Source organism: Lepidochelys kempii, chromosome 10, assembly GCF_965140265.1.
Source record: "Lepidochelys kempii isolate rLepKem1 chromosome 10, rLepKem1.hap2, whole genome shotgun sequence".
Classification (NCBI taxonomy): domain Eukaryota; kingdom Metazoa; phylum Chordata; order Testudines; family Cheloniidae; genus Lepidochelys; species Lepidochelys kempii.
The window spans coordinates 2,846,546-2,870,091 of NC_133265.1; the positions used below are offsets into that span (position 1 = coordinate 2,846,546).

The following is a 23,546-nucleotide window of genomic DNA, read 5'->3' on the forward strand; positions in this document are numbered from 1 at the left end:
TTAGTGCTCACATTTCATAACAGCCCTTGTTGCCTTCCCAGATGAAGGCTGGCAGGGAAGGGACTGAGACACCCGGTTTCTTCGGATCAGCATAAGGCCAACTGCATGGTGAGACCAGACTCCATCACCACCTGCGTTGTGTATTCCAACAAAGGGGATGGAGCCAGACATGACTGGGAGCGGGGAAGGTCCCAACTTTGCTCTCTCAGCTAAATGGCGACTTGGGCAAGTGGGGGAAACAGACTGGAGGCAGCCTAGGCAAGAGCTGCTTCAGGCTTCAAAACATGCAGTGGAAAGAGGATGGCAGAGGGGGGTGTGTGTGTGTGTGTGTGTCGAATGCTTGGGGAGCTGACCCAGAATGAAGGGTGCGTATGGTAGGTCAGTGACACAGCGGGGCTGCCCATAGCAAGTGCCATCAGCCAGCAGGGAGTTTACAGACCAACGAGAGCTCCTCCTACAGATGGCAACATGGCCCCGGGGTCAGCAGGAGTGGGAGCCACCAGAGGCTTCAGCCTGTCCCCCCTGAAAGGCCTCACAGAGGGCATCTATTTTGGGAAGCACTGGAGGAGGGACAGCGCGGCACGGGGGCACACTAGGATGGAGGGTGGAGCAGAATAAACGAAAGAGTAGAGCTGGGACTATCAGCACAACGGTTCCCCCTCTTCTGGGCTCCAAACCGCTTACCCACCGGGACAGGGAGGAGAAATGGTCACATGGACACAGCTAGCTGCTACTGGGTGGTTGCTGAGGGGGACCGGCTGTTTTGCTTTATAGGCTGGAGAGCACGGCTCCGCAAATCCAATAGCCACCAGCTGGCATGATGCCCCGCCATGCCCCAGCCTGGTGACATCGCCCTGTCCACATTTGCCGGGGATTTCTTTCGTCGTTACTGTGCATGGCCACAGACCGAAAGCATGAGAGTGCACAGGAACAGCCAGCCCGGACCAGAGCTGCGGCCCGTCTCACTCAGTATCCTGCTTCCAACAGCGGCCAGCACCAGAGGCCTCAGAGAAAGGTGCAAGAAGATTCACTTTAGGCAGACATGGGATATTTGCCCTCCACATTAACTATTACAGGTGAGGATGAAACCTAGAGACAGACTTAAACTCACAAGTGGGAGGTTTAATCCTTTCCCATTGTTTCTGCTCGCATTAATTAGCATTCCGGAGAGCCTTGTTATACAAATACATATCCTGTATCTCTCTTGGACCTTGGTATGTTTTGGGCCTGAACAACTTCCTGTGGCACTGAGTTCCACAGTCTAATTATGAGCTTTTCCTTTTCTTGGTTTTCAATTTGCCACCTTCTAATTTCAATTGATGGTCTCTTGTTCTTGTGTTCCTGAAGACACCACGTGACCAAACAACTGTTTCTGCTTGCCTTAAAGCAGAGAGACCGCTCCAAAACTAAGACAGGCTAGGATCCAAAGCCACTGCTTATTTGCCTTAGCAACACCTACTCTCAAAAAGACAGACTCATGTCCCTCTTTAAAAGAACCAGGAACGTTGATGCTGCCACCCACACAGGCTATGAAGCCACCTGCAACAGCAACCGCAGCCCCAGAGTGCTGACCCCCAGGTTGATCTTCACTTCCCTCGGTTGCTGCTGTCCTAACAGACACAGCTATTTAGGTTTTCTTAAATGTAAAATATTTAATCCTTCATGAGACAAGGAGCCTGACCATCTGTTGGATCCACGGGCCTGGTTATTACACACACGTTATTATAGTAGACGAAGACATCTCTCCAACCCCAGCACCCTGCATTTTGAGATTCAGCACCAAGGACAGTGGTATCACAGAGGGAGGGAAGAAAATCATCTAAAAAACGTTCCAGCAAGTTGGCAGCATCATTAACCTGCATGAACCAGCAACCAGGAGTCACCCACGAAAGGGGAGACATTGCTAATGAATTCAGAGGGGCCTTGCATGGGAATCATTGTCTATAAGGCCTGACCCAGCTCCTGCTGGAGTCAATGGAAAGCCTGCCTTTGACTCAACTGGCCCCTGGATTGGATGCTGCCCCCTCTCTGCCTCTTCAATGCTGCGAAGGAGCCAAGAGCAAGTTTCTGGATTCAGGGAAGTTTCGGGGGACGGACGCATCGATTGTTGTAAAGCTTTGCCAAGTATTTAGAGTTTTGAGCCTTTGCCAAAAGCGTTTGATTTTATTAAGTCAATGAGATTTGGGTTCTCATCAGGCTGGTCCCAGCCACAGCGAGGGTCAACCAGATCCCATGCTAAGTTATGGCCACTTTCCAGCATGGTACCGACTGACACGCTCTGCGGACTGGGAAACCGACTTAGCATTGGAGTACTCTCACGTTTCTGCCCTGCCCATCACCGGGGTGTCTGGGTGCTGACAAGAATGATTGTTATTCTGAAAGTGTGTTCTGATACCAATGCTGCCCCGGTGAGGGCTCTCCAGGTATGACAGCGTGGGACCCCGTTCTGTCACAAACGGCCCTACCCAGCCGGGAGAGGGTGGCTTTCATCTCACACACGAGCACTGCTGCCCCTGCCCTGCGAGGACGTGGGAGTGGGTCACGGCCGCGGTACGGTGCAGGGGACTGAGATGTGCGCACAGTCCGTGGATTGATGGGGGAAGGGGGATGCTCCGACAACCCACTAACGGTTTGTGGCTGCTCTGCCTGGCCCTGGATGCAACCAGGAAGCAATGCCTGAAAAGGGAGCTCTGCAGAATCCTGGCCAAAGAAGGGACTGCAGCAGGAGGGGAAGGGGATGGGGGAAAGTGGCTTACCAGCAGCATTATTCCCCTCTTATCCCAGCCATAAGGCAGCCGTGCCCAACCCCCAGCCCCCGACTCATGTCTCAATCTCCCAGCACAGCCCCCTGAAGTCTGCCTGTTCCCTGAGGGCACATCCATCATCCTGGGGGTAGCTTAAGGAATGCCCAGCCCAGTGAGACAAGAGCCTCTTGGTTGCACCCGCCAGGGCTCAGATGAAACCTGTTCCTACCACTGCCTGGGATGACAGAGGCCACAGGCCATTTATGGGACTGTGCTGCCACCTAGAGGGGAACATGCTGCACTACCCATGCTACGGATCCGCGTGTGGAGACAAACAGCCAGGCACGTCTTAAACGCAAATGCTCACCAGAGGGTGGTTAGCATCTGGGCAATGCGGCATACAAATCGTGCCACATTCAGGATTGGGGTTTCAGACTGACTGAGCACTCGCAATGAGAGCAGAACATGGAAATCCCTTCCCGTGAAAAACAGCGTGTTTTCGAGGGGAAAAAAATCTCCACTCAAATGAAGAGAAAGCCAAAACCACAACCGTTTTCATGAGGAAAGGTTTCCAGAAGAAGTCTCTGTGGGGACAGCCACAATGAAATGTTTCCGCTTGCCTGCCTGGAGGAGCCATTACCAAGAGTTTCACAGGCAGGCAGCCAGCATTTCCATCTTCCTGCTGGACACACCAGGTTTTTTGGAAAAATTCAGCTTCTCTGAAAATTTTCAGTTCTGTGAAAACAGGGCATTTACTGTCAAAAATCATTCCAATGGGAAGTTCCAGAGGAGCCCAATGCACGGGCTCAGTACATCTGAAAAATCAGGCCCCCGAAGCCCGGGGATGGGGGAACCGAGCCAAACAGCTAGCGAGGGTCTCGAGGAGTCTTCAAGGAAGCTTTTGGGGATCGGAGAACTGGCAGATTTTTCAGGAGACTTGTTTAATGGCACAGACCTCCCCTTCCTGACAACACTTTCTTACTTGGCCACTCAGCAGACTGGATCTCCCTCCCAACCAGTCACATCTACCACGAAGGAGGGCAGGACAAGAGGAGATGGGTTCAAACTACAGCAAGACGGATTTAGATTAAATCTCAGGAAAAGCTTCCTAACTGTAAGAACAGTCAGCCAATGGAGCAGATGCCTCGGGAGGTCGTGGAAGCTCCTTCTCTGGCAATTTTCAAAAGGAGGCTGGACAGCATCTCTCTGGGAGGGTTTAGACCCAACAAATCCTGCATCTTGGCAGGGGGTTAGACTAGATGGTCCCTTCTAACCATATGGTTCTGTGATAGTGGACCTTGATCTTTTTGAAATATACATTTGCCCCTCACTCCAGAGAAGCAGGACACTGCTAAGCCAAGGCCTTTGTGTTAGCCGTTTGCATCAGGTTCAAGTAAGGATCTTTAGGGAAAAGCAACACCTTACCACTTTTCAAAGAGGTCAGTACAGTGTACTGGGCAATGCTGCATAAATTATCTGTGTGGATCAAAAGGCTCTACTTAAATAGCTCCCCTCCTCCCATGAGAATTACAACCAGTAATCAAGGTTTCAGAGTAACAGCCGTGTTAGTCTGTATTCGCAAAAAGAAAAGGAGTACTTGTGGCACCTTAGAGACTAACCAATTTATTTGAGCATGAGCTTTCGTGAGCTACAGCTCACTTCATCGGATGCATACCGTGGAAACTGCAGCAGACTTTATATACACACAGAGAATATGAAACAATACCTCCTCCCACCCCACTGTCCTGCTGGTAATAGCTTATCTAAAGTGATCATCAGGTTGGGCCATTTCCAGCACAAATCCAGGTTCTCTCACCCCCTCACAAAAACCACACACACAAACTCACTATCCTGCTGGTAATAGCTCATCCAAAGTGACCACTCTCCCTACAATGTGCATGATAATCAAGGTGGCCCACCTTGATTATCATGCACATTGTAGGGAGAGTGGTCACTTTGGATGAGCTATTACCAGCAGGATAGTGAGTTTGTGTGTGTGGTTTTTGTGAGGGGGTGACAGAACCTGGATTTGTGCAGGAAATGGCCCAACTTGATTATCATGCACATTGTGTAAAGAGTTGTCACTTTGGATGGGCTATCACCAGCAGGAGAGTGAATTTGTGTGGGGGGGGTGGAGGGTGAGAAAACCTGGATTTGTGCTGGAAATGGCCCAACCTGATGATCACTTTAGATAAGCTATTACCAGCAGGACAGTGGGGTGGGAGGAGGTATTGTTTCATATTCTCTGTGTGTATATAAAGTCTGCTGCAGTTTCCACGGTATGCATCCGATGAAGTGAGCTGTAGCTCACGAAAGCTCATGCTCAAATAAATTGGTTAGTCTCTAAGGTGCCACAAGTACTCCTTTTCTTTTAACCAGTAATCAAGAGCCTCTTGTACTCCTGGGTCAACACTCAACCTCAACCTACAACCAGAACAAGCTGTAGCCTGTGCCTTGACCAGAGCTCCTGCTTTTCTTGCCAGGCCTCGCCCACTAGGAAGCAGGGCAGTCTCAACCACACACTCTGCAGCTATGACCCTATCCTCAAAGCAAACAGCTGCTGGGGGAACAAAAACTTCTGCTGAACTGTGCCAGACAGGTGATGGTAAAATAAAGTACAGCACGCTCCCCAGCTTCTGCACAATACAAAGCTCGCTCTGCCAGCCCGGGGCCCCTCTCCCTAATCACAGTCACTGCTTGGGGTTTGAGAGACTCAAGCAGACCCCGACGAGTTAAAAAAAAAAAAACATGCACCAAAGGAAGGAAGTCAGGCCACTTAACAGCCCCTACAGGGCAGGCAGAAATCCTCTCCCCTCCCCTCCCTCATTAAGTATGTGGAAGAGCTGGAGAACACAGTACATTTCCTTGCCTTCCTCCAGGAGCCAAGAGATGACGGGTTCCACCGACACCTCCCTAAAGGGCTGGAAATAAAATGCTCTTTCCACCGGTTTGAAACAAATGCACCTGACTCTCTTCAACTCCATACGAAAGGGTTCAAAGAGCCTCGTGGTGGTTCTGCCGGGGTTTCAGGGAGACTTTGGTGGTGGTGGTGGGGTGTCACAGGCTTTCCCGAGAGTGGGACCCAGGATTTCTCTCTGTTCTAGCCCTCCCCATCCTAGTGTCAAATCTAGGAATTTACACGAGGCGCATCCCAGGGCATCTGAGCAGCTATTTGGGAAAGGGAAATTTTTTCCTGCAAGAGATGTGACAAAAAGATTTTGTTTTTTTGAAAGTTTTCCTTGAAATTTTATGGTTTCATTGAAAAACACACACACACACACACACACACACACACACACACACCCGTTGGTTTTCCATCAAAAACCTGAACATCTCCAATAACAATGGAACATTTTAAATTAAAATATTTATTCATGTGACCATCTAATCAGACCTGCTGTATAACATAGGCTGGAGAACCTCAGCCCAGGATTCAAAGCTGTAACTTCGGGTGGGGCTAGAGCAGGTCTTTTAGAAAGCACCGAGCCCTGATTTAAAGACTCCAAGTGACAAAAAAATCCACCACATACCTAGCCAAGTTTTTCCATGGGTTAATCACGGTCACGGTTAAAAATAAGGCACCATTTTTAGTCTGAATTTTCCACTTTCAACTTCCAGCCATTGGATCTTGTTCTGCCTTTGTTTGGTAGATTGAAGAGCCTCTGCTCCCAGAAATATTCTCCCCCTGGAGGTACTTGTAGACTGTAACCAAGTCACCTCTTAGCCTTCTCTTGGACAAGCTAAATAGATTGAACTTTTTAAGTCTCTCACTTTAAAGCAGGTTTTCCCAGCCTTGAATCATTCCTGGGGCTCTTTTCTGCACCCTTTCCTTTTGTATTCCACAGGAATTATTCACACACCCCCTTAGGAATTCCCACCTAGTTATCCAGTCATGTAACAGCTCAGACACCGGGGTGAGGGGCGTAGGGGGGGAATCCCTGCATCTCTGTGCCCACTCAATACACTCTAAAACAACAGGTTTCAGAGTAACAGCCGTGTTAGTCTGTATTCGCAAAAAGAAAAGGAGTACTTGTGGCACCTTAGAGACTAACCAATTTATTAGAGCATAAGCTTTCGTGAGCTACAGCTCACTTCATCAGATGTGAACAACAGGGATTTTTTTAATTGCTCAGTTTTTTCAAGATGCTTTTTCAAACACATGGGAGCTCCCTGGATGTTTTAGAACAACACTCCCCTTCTCTGCACGCTCAGAGGGACAGACGCTGGCAAAAGAGAACGCAAGGATGGTGAAAGGAGAGGAGAACATGGCCGCAGCAGGAAAGAGGAAGATTATCTCCCCTTTGAAATACTGCTGCAGAGTGTTTGTCTTTTCAGACACGTGTCATCTCGGTCTCCCAGCACAAACGCGACTCAGACTACGTTAGCTGGAGCCAGCCTGTGGCCATTTCAGCCTGAAAGCCCGAAAACAGGAAACTGAGGAGCCTGGAACAAGAGCCCTTGGAGCCAGACCTATCCATTTCAAATCCAGCCTCCAGAGGTGGGGTGCTCCAGCCTGAATGCTGACCAAGGAGCGTCTGAGCAGCACAAACTCAGAATCTCCTCCCAGAAGCCAGATCTGCACTGCAGGGAGCTGTCAACTAGATTTCTGCCAAAGGAGCCACCGAAAGTTGCGAGAGCCTAGAGAGCGGGATTCAGCCCTTGCTACAGAAAGATGAGTGTCTGATATTAATGGAATAGTTGGAAGGCCAGACTGGCCTTTGAGGTCGGGGGTGTGGGGAAGGTTGTATGAGAGATCCAGCAGCTGTGGCCTGTCCCTTTAATACAGTTTTATACGCTTCCTGCCCTCTGCACAGGCCCCAGTTACAGAACTGGGCAGGCTTCTTTATAATAGTCCCCAGCCACTGAGACTAGCTAGCCTGGGAACAGCCACATGAGCAGTGACATTAGCACCAGGCCAAGCCCTCCTTCCTTTCAGGGGGGCCAGGCGTCACATTCAGTCTTCAAGAGAAACACCCGCCCTGTTCTCAGAGTCAGCTTTTGTCCCCCCCAGACCCCTCCTCTCTCTGCCTCAAACATGGTCCCAGCTGTTGGCTGGACAAGGTGTTCCTCACTGGCCGGATCTAAAGGCGTCTACTCTTCAGCAGTTGATCTCTCCTGCAGTTAACATACACAGAGGAATCAAGATTCCTTACAAACACTTGGCTGGGATCTGCTAGCAGAAATGGAGTCTCAGCCAGCGTATTTATTGGAGGCAGAAAATAACCCTCTCTAGAGCCCAAATGCCTTTCCTTTCTCTCATACCTTCTGCATTTGCACAGGTCCTGTGTGCGAGACACCACAAGGGGGCTCTGGTGTTTCATGTTTTCTTCCTGGAGTTTTCCCTATGTATTAGTTGATCATATATGCTCCGTCTAGTGATTGCAGAGCCAGCCCGCAATGAACCTGCACGGCTTGGAGGATCCAGCACCCACCTGCATTAACGGGTTGGTTTGGCATGCTACCGTTGGCTCTGGGAAGTAGCAAGTGCACCAGAAGACTGGTTTCAGAGTAACAGCCGTGTTAGTCTGTATTTGCAAAAAGAAAAGGAGTACTTGTGGCACCTTAGAGACTAACCAATTTATTTGAGCATGAGCTTTCGTGAGCTACAGCTCACTTCATCGGATGCATACCGTGGAAACTGCAGCAGACTTTATATACACACATTATTTGCTTTGTGTTAGTGCTTAGAGGCCTGCGCCCCATTGTGTTTGGGGCAGGGATCTGTATGTTCGTACAGTACCAAAGAGCCTGCAGTCTAAGTCTGAGAGATAAAAGCAGGACCCAGCAGATGGGGTGGGGAGGCTTGGAGTTGTCAGTTTATTAAACAGGTTGGCTCAGGAAGAAGAGGCAGCATTCTAGCCAAAGAACTGAGAGGGCATTTCTCCCAAACTCACCACTAACGAGGACTACCACAGACGCGAGCAGCTCCAGCACACTTCGGCCGTAAAGAGCACTCGCACGCCCCAGATATTTATGCCAAGTTTCCAGAGCAGCAAATTACAATAGCGAGGGACTGGAGGAGTCTGCATCTGTACAGCAGAGCCATGAACCTACCTACAACGGTGAGAACATCTTTTGCTATATCCGCCTTGATGTATATCCGGCCCCTGCGCTCAGTGTGGTCCGTTCCACATAGGCTCGGGACGTTCATCACACAGCGTTTGTGGACATTCATCATACAGGCTGCACAGAAGGAAACAAACACTTACTCCACAGCAGGGAGATCACAAGATTACCTTCCCCGCGGTCGGCTCCTAGCTCGCCTGGAAGTTCTGAACCGAGCGGGGCGTGAGATGGGCATGATTGTGGGGGAAATCCGGTACAAATACTAATGCAGGCCCTGGTTCTGCCTATGGATCTTTGGAGATCTGTGGAGTCCCGCTGGGTCGCTTCAGCAGGGCTCCACACGTGCGCAGAGATCCACCAGCATGCCTCTCATGGCAAGATCAAAGCCAGAAACATTGCAGTGCTTTTTGTGCCAGCTTTAACCACCATACTGGGACTTTTATCCACTGATGGGATTACTTCTCCCACAATGCCCATGGTGTAATACTACGCATTAGGTTGAATTTGTCAGTGGTCAACAGGCAGGGAGAAAGTGCGTGAAGTGATAATTGATTAGCAGATCCCAAGCAGCAAGTTTCTGTCTCGATGGGGAAACCGGCACTACATAATATTGGCACGTTCAGCCCCCTGGCAACCGGACAGGTTTCCCACTTAAGCAGATGCTGGGGATTCATCGCCAGTTCTATTGGTTACTGCATATCCCCATTGAAACAGAAACGCCATTCACTTAGTTAGCATTTGAGCGATGAAAAGATCTGTCATCGCTCCCTGATGAATTCCACTAGCTATTGTACCTCAACACCTGCATGAGCGCAGAGAAAATGCTTTCTAGAAGGGGCTGTTGAAATTGCATAAAAAACATAGGGCATTTCGTCGCCACCATGGGACAGCCACAGGGTGGCGCTAAAAGCCAGCATATAAGGAAGAGTATTTGGTTTGAAATTATCACAGGTTTTCCCTCTGGCTCCCCCTGCACCCATGTAAAGCACATGTCCCCACAACTCCTCACACTGTCCCTTGTCTATGGACGATAGATATGAGCCCTCCACTGCAGGGCTAAGAGTCAGGAGGGAGCTCAGTCTCTTTGGCTCATTCAGTGTTCAACCTCTGTTGAGGCAGACAAGGGGGCTGATTAGCACCCAATGGGACACAAACCCCCGTCGCCCGCCCCCCAAGGAATCGAAAAGCCTCACAGCTTATTTCATGACGGAGGCTGAACCACCATTAAATGGTTTGGGCCTCTTTTAACTGCCAGACTGAGCTGGATTTGAACCCATGAGCTAGAGCTAAATGGCCCTGTAGCCCATGACAAAGTCCCTGAGCCGCCCAGCTCCAGAAGTAACCCTCACTTTGGGGACGGTACGCCAGCCTCCCTAGGGGTTGGGGAAAGGGAACGAGGAAGAAAAAGAAAATGCTGGAAAAATCTCATCTCCTTTTAGTGAGCCTTAAAAAGGACTGGCCAATAAGGCTGGACTAGCCAAGAGAGACTTAGGCCATGTATCTTTTCTGGTCCCAACCAGGGACCTCCGCTGCTCTTCCCTTTCCAGAGCCCTAGGCCATTCTGACCTCCCTTCCATCCCAGCAGTGAGGCGTGATCACTGGGTGGTACCTGGGTGACACACTATGAGCATGATCGTACGGGGCAGGGTGGGCGTTTCAGTCATGCTGGTGGCCTGCACATCCCGGGTCTCTGCTCTCTGACCAGGACCTGGGAAAAGCTCCCTCCCCTGCACACATCCGAGGTTCCTTCCCATTTTAAGACTTCTGAAAAGTCAGGTGGGGAAACGAGAAGGTGCAATTTTACCGACAGGGAACCTGACTGATGTGTGTAAGCAAGTTCCCGATTTGTAGTCCCCTTTCTGCTATGCCCTCTGTGCGTCCACCTAGCCCTCGCCCGAGCCCTTGGAGGCAGGGGCTGCCCCCTCCCCAGCAAGCATCGCAGCACACAAATAGTAACTCGTGTCTACTACACCGTGCATTTCACCTGAATACACTGTAATCCTGCTTGGAGCATTGAGACAGGTTGAGACATGAAGTGAAATCCCAAGTCGATGGAAATTTTGCCCTTAGACTTCAATGTAGTCAGGAGTTCATCCCTGGCATGTGCCCCAGACCACCAGAGATTTGCCCTACCCATTTATATCAGCCATGGCCGTGACAAAGAGCTTCACTTACTGTCACATTTCATCCCTTGGTGAATGAGTCCATAGAGTAATGAGCCACAGTGGTCACAGAAGGTGGGACTGGAGTACGTGTGGATTTTAAATTTGTGCTTGCTCCTTGGATCCTAAAAGGGAAAGAAGAGAGAGACCAAGATAGATCATGGACTTATATCAAATATCAGCATGTAGCACCCACCCTTGGCATTTCACATGCCACCTGGCTTTGCAGAGACAGGGCTTCAAAGACACATCCAACTCCCACTGATTCCAGCGGGAGCTGGATTAGGTCCCTAAAGATCCAGTCACATTTCATGAAAAGCAAATTAACTTATTTGATGTATTAGGTCTGAACCTGGAAGACCGGAGGGTGAAATTCACCTTTGGGCAGCACACCCGCACAAAGCCCGTTCTACTGGATACCGGTTCTTACGCTGCACTCGCCAGGCCTAGTGAGCTGTTAGCAGCAAGGTGGCAAAAGATGTCCAAGGTCTCCATCCACGTTCAGCCACCCAACAAACATCCATATGCACTGAAGCCAGCCAGCAGCCGGTCTACTCTTAGGAAATCTCGTAACTTAGAAGAAGAAACTAACCCTCTTCTTTCTCGCGCTTTGAGGGTTTTAAGCCAACTATCCGCTTTCCCCAACAGCTCATCACCCAAACTAAGAGACTCCCATTTACTCTGGGCAGCAATTCCAGTGCTAGAAGAGATCTTCAGTCTAGCAGAGATGGGCAGAACTCGAACCAAAAGCTGGAACCTGAAGCTAGACAAATGCCAGCTAGAAATAAAGCGCACGTTGTTGCGGGGAGGGCGATTAACCCTGCAAACAAACTGCCAAAGGAAGTGGTGGATTCTCCATCTCTTGCCAGCTTCAGATCCAGGCTGCCTGCCTTCCTGGAAATTACGTGTTGGCCAAACACAAGGTATTGCATGCAGTACAGGGGTAGGCAGGGACGTTCTCTGGCTTGTATCATACAGCAGGGCGGACAAAGATCTAATGGTCCTTTCTGACTTTAAGCCCCATGCGCTCTGTGAACCGAAGATACTGTGATTACCGAAAGCGGCTGGGATGCTGCTGCAGGCGGTTCTGATGGTGCCGGAGAACCATATGCTTATGAAGGACAGCAGCCCAATCGGAAGACACAGCCGTGTCCATCGTAAATCACAAGTAGCACTCATCACTCCATTTTGCTGAGGAGTCTGACATTTCAAAGTTTAGTTTTGTTCCAATTTGGAATGAAAACCAAAACGAAAACCTTTGAATCATAGAGTATCCGGGTTGGAAGGGACCTCAGGAGGTCATCTAGTCCAACCCCCCTGTTCAAAACAGGACCGATCCCCAATTTTTGCCCCATATCCCTAAATGGTCCCCTCAAGGATTGAACTCACAACCCTGGGTTTAGCAGGCCAATGCTCAAACCACTGAGCTATCCCTCACCAACTGGGGAATAGAGCCCAGGCTCCGGGGCAGTCCACCTGGTAGGTTCCCTAAACCCAGGATGGCTGGGGTACCCTGCTCTAGGGCCGTCCTGCATTTGAACTGCCAAGGAGACAAGTGGGTGAGCAAGAGGAAACCAGGCAGGGTTTTGTCATGGCCCTGCCTGGGTTCACTGCAACTTCACCAAAATAGAACCATCCCTGCAAAATGTTTCAATTTCAACAAAAGTCAGAAAATCCAAACAACAAAATGTGTTTTGCTGGAATTTTTCCAACCAGCTTGAGTCATTACACATAATATTGCCCGTCGCCAGCCTGTGCCCCCGTTGTGCCTTGTTTTTCCACCGTATCCATTACCCCTTTTCCTACCAGCGGTACTGCTGTATGGAACCTGTATGATTACAGAGGTTGACAAGAACAAAAATAGAACAATGGCAAATGGAAAACAAAAAGCAAGTGCTGGCAGCATGAAGGGGTTTTTTTCTGCTGCATCCTCCTGTGTAACTGAAGCCTGATTAACCAGCCTACTTTGTAAGTTTTATTTAGCTGCAATCCATCCTGGAGAAGTGTCACTCAATAGCCATTTATAAACTCTGGCTTTAATTTTATTATGGTGAGAGCAAGAGCCTCACACGCCGTTTTGATAGCTAAAGCTCAAGGTCCCCCACAGAGTTAAAATGCTCAGAAATGCAAATTAGATCCGATGACAACTCTTGCTAAGAACTGCACCTGCCTCCTAGACTCCACTGTGTAGGCAAAGGGAGGATGTAGCCACTCAGAAGGGGTGTAATTTTCCCACCATTGGGAACTTTACAGGAAATCCCAGAGAGGAGCCCAGCCCCTTCTCCTGCATCAACTCAACTGCAGGCAACTTTGGAGTTGGGCAGGACAAAGACAGATCCATACCTTAGAACACCCCATTCTCCTTCTGTTTCTTTTCTCTGCCTGTTACATTGAATAGCATCAGCTGGGAGCCTGTGGCGTTTTACAGTGTAAAGAGAATTCGCCATCACCTGCATCGCCCTTTCCATAGGCTTTAACAGGGGGTTGCATCACTCTTTCCTGGAGCGTTGTTTCCAGAGCTGGATGCTTTGCTGCATCACACTGAGATGCAATTCACAACCAGTGCTCCTCGCCTGTCCGATCTGTTGAGTTTGCTTGGAAGCATTTCTCTGCTTCCCTTCAGGTAAGACCGGGGGAGGGGGACGGGGACGACACGGGGTTTACAACTGGCAAACCTCAGTCAAAATGTCATCAGTGGTCTTCCTGACATTGCTGCATGTTCCCCAAAACCCCCCCGCTCCGATCAGAAACTGAAGCATGCACGGGCCGCTGAGCTCGTGACACCATGGGTTTCACCTTTGAGAAAACCAGCTGCTCCTGTTTGCTTTTAGCGGTCTGTGGCGTTCTCCCCCAGTCGCACCCACACTGCTTAAGACTTTACAAGCAACTCCCAGCAAGCACCTCTTACTGGCTTAGCTTGGAGCTGAGAAGGAAAACATTCGCTACGAGATTGGGCTGCTCGTCCTGGCCGCCCTTGACCCCAAATGAGCTCACAGAAGGAATCTGAGGCCCCAGTACCCCTACGGAGGCTCGAGATCATGTTGGTGAGATTCCCTGGCAGGGAGAGCCCATCCAATGCCAGGCCTAAGCAGGGCCTGGACACATGGCAGCCGGGCTGCTGCTGGGAGAAGAGGGCCAGGCCGGGAGCACCAGCAGCATGTGGCAGGGACACAGTGCAAGTCCCCTGAGCCTTCTGCTGGTACCTGGGACCGGCTGGGCGACTCAGGGTCTGGGACATGCTGAGCAGCCGCCAGCAACACGATTACACACCCTCTGCCCACCTCAGTGCTGTCTGCATCTGGTATTGGAGCCTCTCCCTGAGCCTGGCGGATACTGGGCAGCCACCCGCAATGATCAACAGTGGGGGATCAGCAGAAGAGCTGAATTTGGAGTATCCTGGGTATATAAGGAGGAGATCTCAGCAGGGTTCTCCAGGAGGGGTCCTCCAGGTTGGACGCGACACCCCACTCTGGTTTGAAACAACCCAAATGCCATTAACCTTTAGGGGCATGTTCCCAGACCTGGTTCCTGGACTTGGGGCTGGGCCTCATTAAGGACTGGCATTCCTGGAAAGACAGGGCTGATTTAATTATTGGTTAATTGTTTGCAGGCTTGGGAGTGAGTTGCTCTTGGCTCAGTCTTTTGAGCTGACCCTATTTCTAATGGATGCACAAGGTGCCCTAAAACGAGGGGTCACCCCTTTTCTGTAAATTGTAACTTAAAATAAACTTAAGATAAAGCATGGAGTTGAGAATCACCTACCTGCCTCAGCTAAGCATGGCTGTCAACACAGTACATGCTCCTTAAATTAATTTTCTCAGCTTTATTGCATTTAAGCTTTCAGTTGCACTAAACACTTTGATACCCTAGAAGTTTCCTTTCACGATACCCCAGATAACTCAAATGATATTTGAGAGATGGGCAATAACTGAACTGCATTTAATTCAGCCTGCTTAAGTGCAAGATATTGGATGCATGCTTCAGCAAATTTAATTGCATTTGAAAACTGAAGAGGTCTCATACATTACCCTAAGAAAAACTATTTTAGATTTATAACAAAAGACACTTCCTTTTAATAGCTGGGCTTGTCATTTGGATAATAGGAAGCCTGGGAGGATGAGGGTTAACAACAATTAACCTGTCTCCTGGAAACCCCCATGCACCAAGAAAGCTAGTTCATTAAGTAATACTGTACTTCTGTAAAGCTCCTGCGCTCCCAGGAGAGGCAATGAGACATCACAGAGATTTCAGAGAAAAAGTCAAACTCTGATTTTAGCACAAAAGAGGAAAAGGAGAAACTTTGAGACTTGTGAAAACTTAGTGACTGGAAAGTTAAACAAAAACTATCTAGTTGACAGCTCCTTTGCTGTTTGTGTTTTAAAGTCTCTCTCGCTCCCTGCGGGCCACCGAGTCACTCCTGGTGCTGCTGTGTAGCAGCCAGGCTGCCCCTACAGCATGATTTAGCCAATAGGAAAACGCCACATGCCCCCAGTTCACAATTCATGGTGGTGGCGCTGCTGGACGAAAGAAGAGGAGGAAGTGGGCCACGAAGAATCATAGGCTGCCTCTCAGGAAGATGTGCTTTAGTCTAGTCCAAGTAACTGGGCTCAATCCAAGAGCAACTATGTGAAATTATATGGTCTGCATTGTACAGGTCAGACTAGATGTTCCCTTCTGGTGATAAAGTCTATGAATGTGAATTGGTAAACAAGCCATTTCTCACAAAAATGGTGAGAAGAAAAAAAGAATACCCTGAAAAATCCATTTACTGTGTAAGGAAGCTTATGGATTTAGTCTGATACAACTTTCCCCTACATGGAAGTCCTTAAAAGTGACCCGTATTTGATTTTTCTAATCTCAACTCTATTTGTGTGGAAGCTCAAAATAATCGCTCTAATCAGCTTTAGCCTGCACAAGAAGGATCTCTTTATTTCTGGTTCATTCCAATTCCAATGTATCCGTGTTTCCACCGTGCAGGGACTGATTCAGACAGCCGTCTATATCAGGCTGATGGGTCAGCAGCGCCTGAGAATCCAATCTCAGCGATGGAACAGGATCAAGTTCTCCAACCAAAGAACCTGAAATCTATCATTTACCGAGTGCCGGCAGTGTGGGGGCACTCAGTGTCTAAGGAGCCATGGACCCTGCTCTTCATTGTCTGTGTTCAGTACAGAAAGCAGCTCAGACACAGATTGTTCTGCCAGAACAAACAGCAGGGAGAGCAGAGGTTATTTCTGAGGGGCTTGCTGGAAGAGTACAATCCGAGGAGCAGAAGGAAACTCGCTGGGCACGCTGCATTGGAAGAGTCAGATCAGCAAAGTACAATTGCTACTCAAGGGAATACTCACATGCAAAGAGATATCGCACCCCCACCCTCCCTCCCTATAATGCACACATGCCCCTCATGGTTAACACCCGGGATTTGGGCTATTCCCTCCTTATTCTGATGAGCTTGCCATCAAGCATTCAGCCCTTGCTATGGTATAGCTGCAGGAGAGAGGCATTGCTAAGTTGATTTACAGGGTTGCTTTACAGGGTTGTGTTGGATTAGACTGGCTCCTGTGACTCTGTGTCAGAAAAGATAAGACTCTTGAGAAGATTAAAAACTACTATGAGCCTCCCTGAGGAAAGGAGGCTCTTCTAGACCAGCCCGCGGAACACAACGGGTATGCACGGCACACCTCATCCACAGAGGCTCACAGACACAGACTAAAGCCCTAAGCAGGGGTAGCCTAGGACACAGCTCCTAAGACCCAGGGGCACAGGACAGCACAATGACGTTTAATAGAGTCGGTCCCCTCCTCCCCCAGCACTCACACCACTTTCCTTTTGAAACCTGAAATAGGCAGTGTTTTTCCAATCCCCATCTTTCCCACAGGAACAGTAGCTGCCTGCAATGACCAGAATCCCTGGCAAGAGCTCAGAGCTGGATGGCAACAGTATCTAGGCAAGGGACAGGCAAAAGGGATGCCACTTCCTTTGTACTACAGTAGCCTCCAAAGGCCCCGAAGACAGAGAAGCCCACTTCCACTTCCCCAGAGAAGCCCACTGGCAAGTGCTTTGTTGGGCTGCCGCCCTGGGGCGGGGTGAAAGATGGCTGTTGTCCCACTTGGCCCCGCTAGGTTTCCCTGCCACAACACCGGCATGTGCCGAGGCCTCTGCCAAGCTCCATGAGGTGGTTTCTTGGGGTGGCTGCTGCAGTCCACAGAACAACTCATTTATTCCACTCGGGTTCTTATATAGCCTTGGTACCATGACATCCGAGCTCATTAAGTGATATGATTGACACCTGTCACCTGGGGTTCTTTCCTTTTGTGGTCTCTCTTCCCCTCTCCAAGGATAAGTTGTACCTAGGGTGATTATTCCTGTTTTTGAAAAAAAAGTCACATATTCCGGGGCCACTGTGCTCTGGGTGTTCATTAGCGAAAGCAGGTTGGAGCAGTGTGCCTGGTACATGGAGGGGAAGGTGGGAGGTGTGGGATGGTACTTCCTGGGGGAGTCCACTTCCCTGGCCCCAGAGAAGCTCTGTCTCCTACAGAGACAAGCTTTCCCCTTGCACTGAGCAGTTCCCCCGGGTTGGAAGAGCAGAGTTGTTCAGGGTCCTTGTCCCAGAGGTTGAGGAAGTCTGAGGCATCCTCACCTAAACCGTTGCATAAGGACCGAGACCTTGACTTGACGTTCTACTAGAAACCAGTACACAGAGCAAGGAGTGGTGTGATGTGCTCATGGCTGCCCACATTGGCAAGGAGATGAGCTGCAGCATTCTGCACTAGTCAGAGCAGAGGACTGACTACTTCATGCCCAGGTATATGCCACTGCCCGATGGGAGATGACAGGGTCATTAATATCCAAGGCCAGTTCATCATCCTCCAGGATGGGAAGGCGTCTCCCAGACAACTGGACATGGCAGAAAGCATTACTTGCAGCTGCTGCACTGCGAGAGCTCCATACTTAGCGAAAATGCAGGAATCTCCTAAACTATAGACTGAATTGACCAGTTGTGGGTGTTTCCATCTGCCACCAGCATCACCTCCATCTTGCTTAGGTTCATCTTCAACCAGCTTCTCTTTTTCCATGAGCTGATGTTATTCGAATACTGGTCCAGCAGGGGGACAGTGGTTTGGTCCTATCTTGTTCAGGACAGGTAGCTCTGTGCGTCTCATCTGCATATTACGACACCAGAGTCTGTGTCATTTGACCAGCTCTGTTGGCTGCAGGTAGATGTTTAGAAGGACCAGAGACAAAATGATCCTTGTGGGACTCCCCAAATAGCGGTAGAAGTGCCACTCCTCACCCCTACTCTTTGGGTACCTCCCTCCAGGAAGGACTCCACCAATTTGAATGTGTTCCCCAACTTACCTGTGGAACCAGGCTATCATGGGGTGGGGGGCAAGGTGACTAAGAGGCAATGCAGAAACAGTCTCTGGACAGATGGCTATGTCCTATGGCACAGGTCCAGCGATCTGTTGGTTCTGTAGACCAAAGCCCTAACTGTTCCATGTAGGGCGACCCCCCCACCTTCCTTACCCTGCTCGAGGTAATGACATGAAGGAAAGTGGATTGCAAACAGAGTTGCTGTCCCCTTCCCCAGGCATAGCTCACCGAGGGGATGCTATGGTCATGCAGGGACAGATTGGAAGCAGAAGTGCTGGAGAGCAGACCCTAAACCAGTTTCTTGAAGTGTCTATATTTCAGCTCGCTCTTGCAGTCACCAGAGTTACCCTGGTGTAAACCAGCATAATTCTAGGTCAATCAGCCCCTAGCACGCTACCCACCTTTCTTTTCCATTACTAGATGATTAGGGTCAGTTACACTATAGATCCAGATTGGTCATCTTCAAACAGGTTATTTTGAAGGCTTCTATATTCAGGCCTGAATCAAAGAAGAGACTCGTTGGGGTAGGGGTAAGGTATTGCAAACTTGCTAAGCCGTTCACACCTAATACAACATGGCAGAGTCCTCAGTGGAGGAAGATACTATTGATCAATTTAACACTATTCAGAGTTGGCCTGGGAGCTTTCCTGGCCCCGTTTTGAGAGACAGGACAGTATTTGCATAGCACTTTGCCCTCTCAGTAATTTCAGAGAAGCGATGGATGGCTGCTTTGCTGAATCTCTCCCCTTACTTCCTGGATGCTCTACTGCACATCTGATTTTTACTTGCTCCAGAAAATGGAGGGAAAAAATTGTAACCAAACAAAAATCATCCTTCTGGCATGATCAAATCCTCCTCATCCATTAAAGCCCTAATTCTCTAGGCAGGAAAAACAAACAGGGTCTGGAAGAGAGTCAGAAATGGATGATTTGCCACATTTATTCAGCTGAATTACACTGGCTTTATCAATGTAAAGAAATCATTTCTCTTGGCTATCTCATGACATTTAAAATCTCAGGCTGCAGTTGCCAAAGTCATTTTTACAGCTTCAATTCCCGTTCTGTTTCTACATTCTCAAAAAGGAAAGGAAATCCTACCTGAGAGCTAGGCAGAGGACAGATATGCTGGCACAGCAGCTGTGGCAGGGATTGAGCACCTCTTGCCATAGAGGGAGAAGAGGTTTCCCTCCTTTATTCCAAGCTGCCAGTGCGATTGGTGGCAAAGAACATCTGGTGGACTCCCTCCTTGTCACAGCTTCTTCCCCCAGCAGCTTGCACGAGCATTTAGCCTGATTTACTCTATGCCACCCATCGGAATTTTTTGTGTCTCTAATGTTACGCTCTTTATCTCCTTGGCAGCAGGGGGGCAGAGGGGAGGCTGTGAGCAATGCCTCCCTGTCACCAAAGCTCAGTGTAGCATATGGATAAGCAAGGATTGCTGCGCTTTCCTGAGCTGCATCTTTGGCTTAATCGTCTAAGTAACAGAATAATTCACAGAAGGCAAACTCTCCCACCACAGGTTATTCCTGAATGGTGGAGCATAAACGCCACACGCAGACTTTCCTAGGACTTGTTCTGCTGGAGGTTGGTTAGCGCCTGCTTCCTTCTCCAGCCGAAGAGCTGGAGCACCACCAAACACGTCCTAGGAGCATCACTCCCCCCACATCCACACACCCTCAGCTCAGACCCTTGGACCGTCATCATTAGGAATAGGGGCATGGAAACAAATCTGCTGATGCACCCACTCAGAAGTAGAAAGACTGTAGAAAACTGACAGAGCTCATCAAAGGGCAGGGAATCAGCAAAATGTTTCCCTGTCAAATTCTGGCGTATGAAGGCTGATACCATTCTGGGACCACACGTGAGAAACGCCGATTTCTCTCTGAATTCCACATTCCTTCCTGGAGACAGACTGATCTGCTCAGGCAAACAAAAGCTTCAGTGATTCATAAAAACAACTATACAGAATGGGATGGCTTTCAGTTTAGCTCACAAATGAAGGCTGAATTCCCACTGGACGAGAAATTTATGGTGGAAAAAATGATGGCATTTCAGTGGTAAAACTGCAGATGGCACAAACTGCAAAAGGAACACCACTTAGTGCAGTTAAAAACCCAAAGAAGGAACACAAGGTGTATTTACACACACAGCAGGGGCAATAGCAGGGAAAGCTGCCCCATGCTGCTCGACCAATGTGACTCCAAACCTGGCAGAGAGGGACCTACCCTGGGGGAAGGAGAATTTGACTCCATGGTACATTCAGTCCTTGGCCTGTGCTAGAGCATCCCAGAGGAATGTACTGCGGTGACGGTTTGTGTGTTGACATCTGCCTAGCAGAAGCTAGACTGTCATCGTCAACTCATTTCACTCCAGCCAGCCAACAGGTGACACTCTCTAGTCATCCCCAGATTAGAATGGCAACTAACTCCATATCTCATTACACGTCAGTCGCTCCCTAACGCCACCTGCTCACGATTAAACTACCAACTTCTTCTACTGCGTTTAGGCAGGCGTGCTACAAAGCCGCCACAACCAAAAGCAACTTATACAGAGCTGGGTGACAGTTTTCAGCTGAAACCCTTTTTGTTGGAAAATGCAGAGTTGGCAACACCAAGACGTAGTGAATTCATGTTGGCCTACCCAAATTGGGTCGAAAAAAGTTCTGCAGAAGCTGAAACGTTTCATTTCAGTGCTTTCAAAAGGAAACACTGTCATGTTTGGAGTAGATATTACTTTGCTTTGAAATTTCCTTCCATTTTAAAATTACAAAACCATTAAAAATTGCTCAAAATCAAAATGTCACATTTTGTTCTGGGACGAACACAATATTTTGTTCGAGCCAAAACAAAAGCTGTTTTTATTTTTTGGAATTGCCAGCCAAGTGACCAATCAGCTATTCACAAAGCTCTGGAAGCCCCAAGGCTTAGCTGTTGTGTGTTTTCTCTTTGGGATAAAAGGCCACAGGGCAGTGGTTCATTGTGAATATCCATAAAGAGGAGCAGGTCTAGCACCTGTCTCTGCAGGTTTCCGTACCATCACCTAACAGATCCGACAGTGGAAACACTCGGCAGGTAAGGAGTCTCACGGGCCCCCACACCACAGGACATTAGGCCTGCAGAGGGCCCAACTGACAGGCCTGATTGGCCCCAGGGTGCTGGAACAATGTGTATAGTGGGTTGCTGAGAGCAATTGAACCAAACTGTAAACTCTGTATATGATGGAAACCACTTTAAGCCGGGGTGCAGCAGCATCCCTAGTTCCAGCACCTATGGATTGGCCCAAATGTACTATTTAAGCCTGGGGAGGATACAGGGAATTTGTCTATGCAACGAGGTGGATCCCCAGCTAGCTGCTGCTACAGACCCAGCTTCCAATCCCTGATTCCTGACGTCAGCTTTACCTCCAGGCTCCAATAACTGGTTTCTGATTCAGCTTTGTCTCCTGCTTCTGATTTCTGGTTCCTGTCCTTGGCCTTACCTCCCAGCACCAATGCCTGGCTTCTCACCTCCTGACTCTAGCCCCGGGTTACCAACCCCGGACTGACCCACTTCTCCAGCCCCTGACGTGTGCTCTGGCCACTGGGCCGGCCATCCACAACCCAGCCCTGACACTATCACTTCAAAGGAAGCCAGAAAGAACCTCTGCTGATTTTGCACTACATTTCTGAAGGGCATCTGAAGTATTCCTCCAAGGGTCTATTTTTGTATCACAGTCGCTGTTTGAGAGATTTAAACTTTGACTAGAGCGCGGCGGATAAAGCGATGGGGAGACTTAATCAGGATTGCAAAAGATCTGCCTCATATAAACCAGGAAGAGAAATCTGACCAGCCTCCATCTATCCACACAGTCAGGGAGTCTGGAGCAGTGTGCTGAGAAGCGAAGGGGCAGGAGTTGGGGGTGTGTGGGGTGGGGACACAGGAATGTCTGGAGGGACACGTCGGTCTCCCATTTATTTTCCAGACTGCAAACCCTAGAAGTGCTGTAACGTCTGCAGTCTGTCCTCCCCAACAGCAGTATCAGACCTTCAGAACAACCCTATTTTCATTTCAAGGAAAGGTGCAAGGTCCGACTTTGGAAGGTTCATGGTCTTGCTTATTGATCAGACACTTTTTGTCTCGACTTGCCAGGATGCTAACTAATATAATCTGGGCATGAGCCAGCAGGTGATGACTAGATTCAAAAGCTAAAATGCCTTTCTAGTGTATATTGTGAGTGTCTCTTTCATTGTCACAACTGCTTTCTTCTTATCGACTCAGCGGAGCAATGTGGGAAAACCCCTGGCCAGAAGCTGTGCTGGCTTCACCCAAATGAGCAAGTTTCCTCCAGTGAGTGGTAAGTTATTTAGATCCAAATATTCCACGTGAAACCGAGGGGCAAGTGGCAGGGGCTGTGCTCACCCCTCATGCAAAGACCTAGAGTCTGCACATTGGTAAAGCAGTTTGCAATCTGGGGGCTTTCCTGGAATTGATCTCTACCCCGTGGATCACCAGGTTACCATGATCTCCAGTGGACCAAAAGATTGTGTCCCCCTCCTACCCCTGAGAGTATGGAGAAGTGATGTAAGGTCTGTATCAGTCACCGCCACCATAACCTACTTTACTTGGTTCTTCCCTCCAGTGTCACACAGATTTTCTAGACCTCTTCACATAGGGCAGACCAAGGACAGTCATCCATGCTGCATGGGCTGCCAATCCCCTTAGAGGTGCTGTTCATGGGTAATTGAACTCATGGGTAATTCATTAGACCCCTAAATCTTCTAGGGCCCAATAATCTCAGACATCCCCTCCACCCACTACATCCATAGCATCTAAACTGTGGGTGTAGGAATCCTTGGGACAATGAGCCTCCTGGCTAGTTATCCCTGGGTCAGGTCTCTTTGGAGGAAGTTTGACTAGGTGCTGTGGCAGCGATGTTTTGTTGCCAGTTTTCAGAAATATTTCCTTGGCCTATTTATGCAAATTGAACCAAGATGTCATGGCAACAGGTGCCTCCTAAATAAGAGTAATCAAAAATAATGAGAGCCTTTAAAGAAAAAGCTGCTCTTTTCAGTAGGGCTGAGACATGCACAAAGGGGCTGACACTGCAGAGACTTCTACCATGACTGCAGTTGGGACCTGAATCTTTTAGATCCAGAGCTGCCGCAAATCTGGCCCAATGCAAGATGGAGTGATCTATGCCTGGCCTGAAGATGTAAGCTTGGT

At 49.1% G+C, this 23,546-nt stretch overlaps 1 protein-coding gene across 3 annotated transcripts in view; it reads right to left on the minus strand.

Annotated features, from left to right (window-relative positions):
- The window catches only part of PRKCB (protein kinase C beta), a 249,941-nt gene that overhangs the window by 101,908 nt on the left and 124,487 nt on the right, over positions 1 to 23,546 (minus strand). For all 3 annotated transcript variants that reach the window (XM_073361648.1, XM_073361647.1, XM_073361649.1), the window contains 2 exons: positions 10,986 to 11,097; positions 8,799 to 8,927 (listed from right to left, as the gene is read on the minus strand). In XM_073361648.1, the coding sequence (XP_073217749.1) occupies positions 8,799 to 8,927; positions 10,986 to 11,097 (241 nt within the window). The remainder of the gene's footprint in view (positions 1 to 8,798; positions 8,928 to 10,985; positions 11,098 to 23,546) is intronic.